The sequence below is a fragment of the Vittaforma corneae genome (genome assembly GCF_000231115.1).
Source record: "Vittaforma corneae ATCC 50505 unplaced genomic scaffold supercont1.65, whole genome shotgun sequence".
NCBI lineage: Eukaryota > Fungi > Microsporidia > Nosematidae > Vittaforma > Vittaforma corneae.
The window spans coordinates 1-1171 of record NW_006889898.1 but is presented as its reverse complement, the minus strand read 5'-3'; the positions used below and the strand labels follow the sequence as shown (position 1 = coordinate 1171).

Sequence of the window (1171 nt, the reverse complement as noted above, 5' to 3'; positions counted from 1 at the left end):
ATCTATATACTCACATACAGTCTTCTACCGTGCTATGCTACGGTGAATATGCTTGTTTCTGTACTGGACATTTAGACAATCAGCAGCGCACCCAATACCTACATTCAACTGGAATTGCACAAAGAATGTAGTCAAGTTGTACACTAACTACTCCAGTGTCATTTGTCAACGGATCACAAGTCAGTCTGGAATGATTGACAGGAATGATTTGGCATGACATGTTGACACCCGTCAACATTCTATTTTCAATTGAATTTTTGAGTGGTAGCATGCACTCACAAATTACCAGCACAGTCAATGTGATATTGGCAGTATTACAGTCCTGCTTGTAGTTAAAGCGTATATGTCATTGTGGTTTTTAACTTGGAGATATATCATTCTACTGTGAAATCCAGCTATTTAAAAATTTTCAGTCACATCCCTTAATGAATATTGCACAGACGAGAAAGACACACAAAGCAATCTGGAGTCTACTTGTGCTCATGGGAGCTACACTTCAGGACTCGTACAATAGTGCAAACCCAGGTAGAACCTATAGCTTTGAAAATTATCCTGTGAATGTCACTGAAATATCTATATGTAGACAAGGCATTAGATTTATTGGCAGCGATGTTGGGAGGTTAGTGAAACTAGAGAAGCTGGATCTCAGTTTTAACAATCTCGAGACATTGCCACCCGAGATAGGAAAATTGAAGAATTTACAGCATCTGGATCTATATGGCAATAGGCTCTGGACACTACCATCTGAGGTAGAAGAGTTGAAGAATTTACAGTATCTGGATCTTGGTAATAACCAATTTGAATCATTTCCAACAGTGATAAGAAAACTAAAGAATCTAGAAAGACTGATTCTCAACGATAACAAATTTGGATTATTACCAATTGAGATAGCAGAGCTAAAGAAACTACAATGCTTGGAACTTCGTGGTAACAAGCTAAAGCTATTACCAGACGAGATAGGAGGGATGAAGGAACTACGAGAACTGATTCTCAACGATAACGAACTTGAGTCATTTCCAACAGTGATAGCAGAGCTGAGGAAATTACAGACCTTGAATCTCCGTGGTAACAAGCTAAAGCTATTGCCAGACGAGATAGAAACGTTGAAGGAACTACAGACCTTGTATCTTGAATACAACGAATTTGAATCATTTCCAACTGTGATAGTAAA

At 38.3% G+C, this 1171-nt stretch overlaps 1 protein-coding gene across 1 annotated transcript; it reads left to right on the top strand.

Annotated features, from left to right (window-relative positions):
• Positions 1-425: 425 nt before the first annotated feature.
• VICG_02144 (uncharacterized protein) lies at positions 426-1171 on the top strand (the record flags this gene model as incomplete). The annotated part of the gene is made up of 1 exon (XM_007605527.1): positions 426-1171. A coding segment is annotated over one exon (746 nt), but the record flags the coding sequence as incomplete, so codon positions are not given.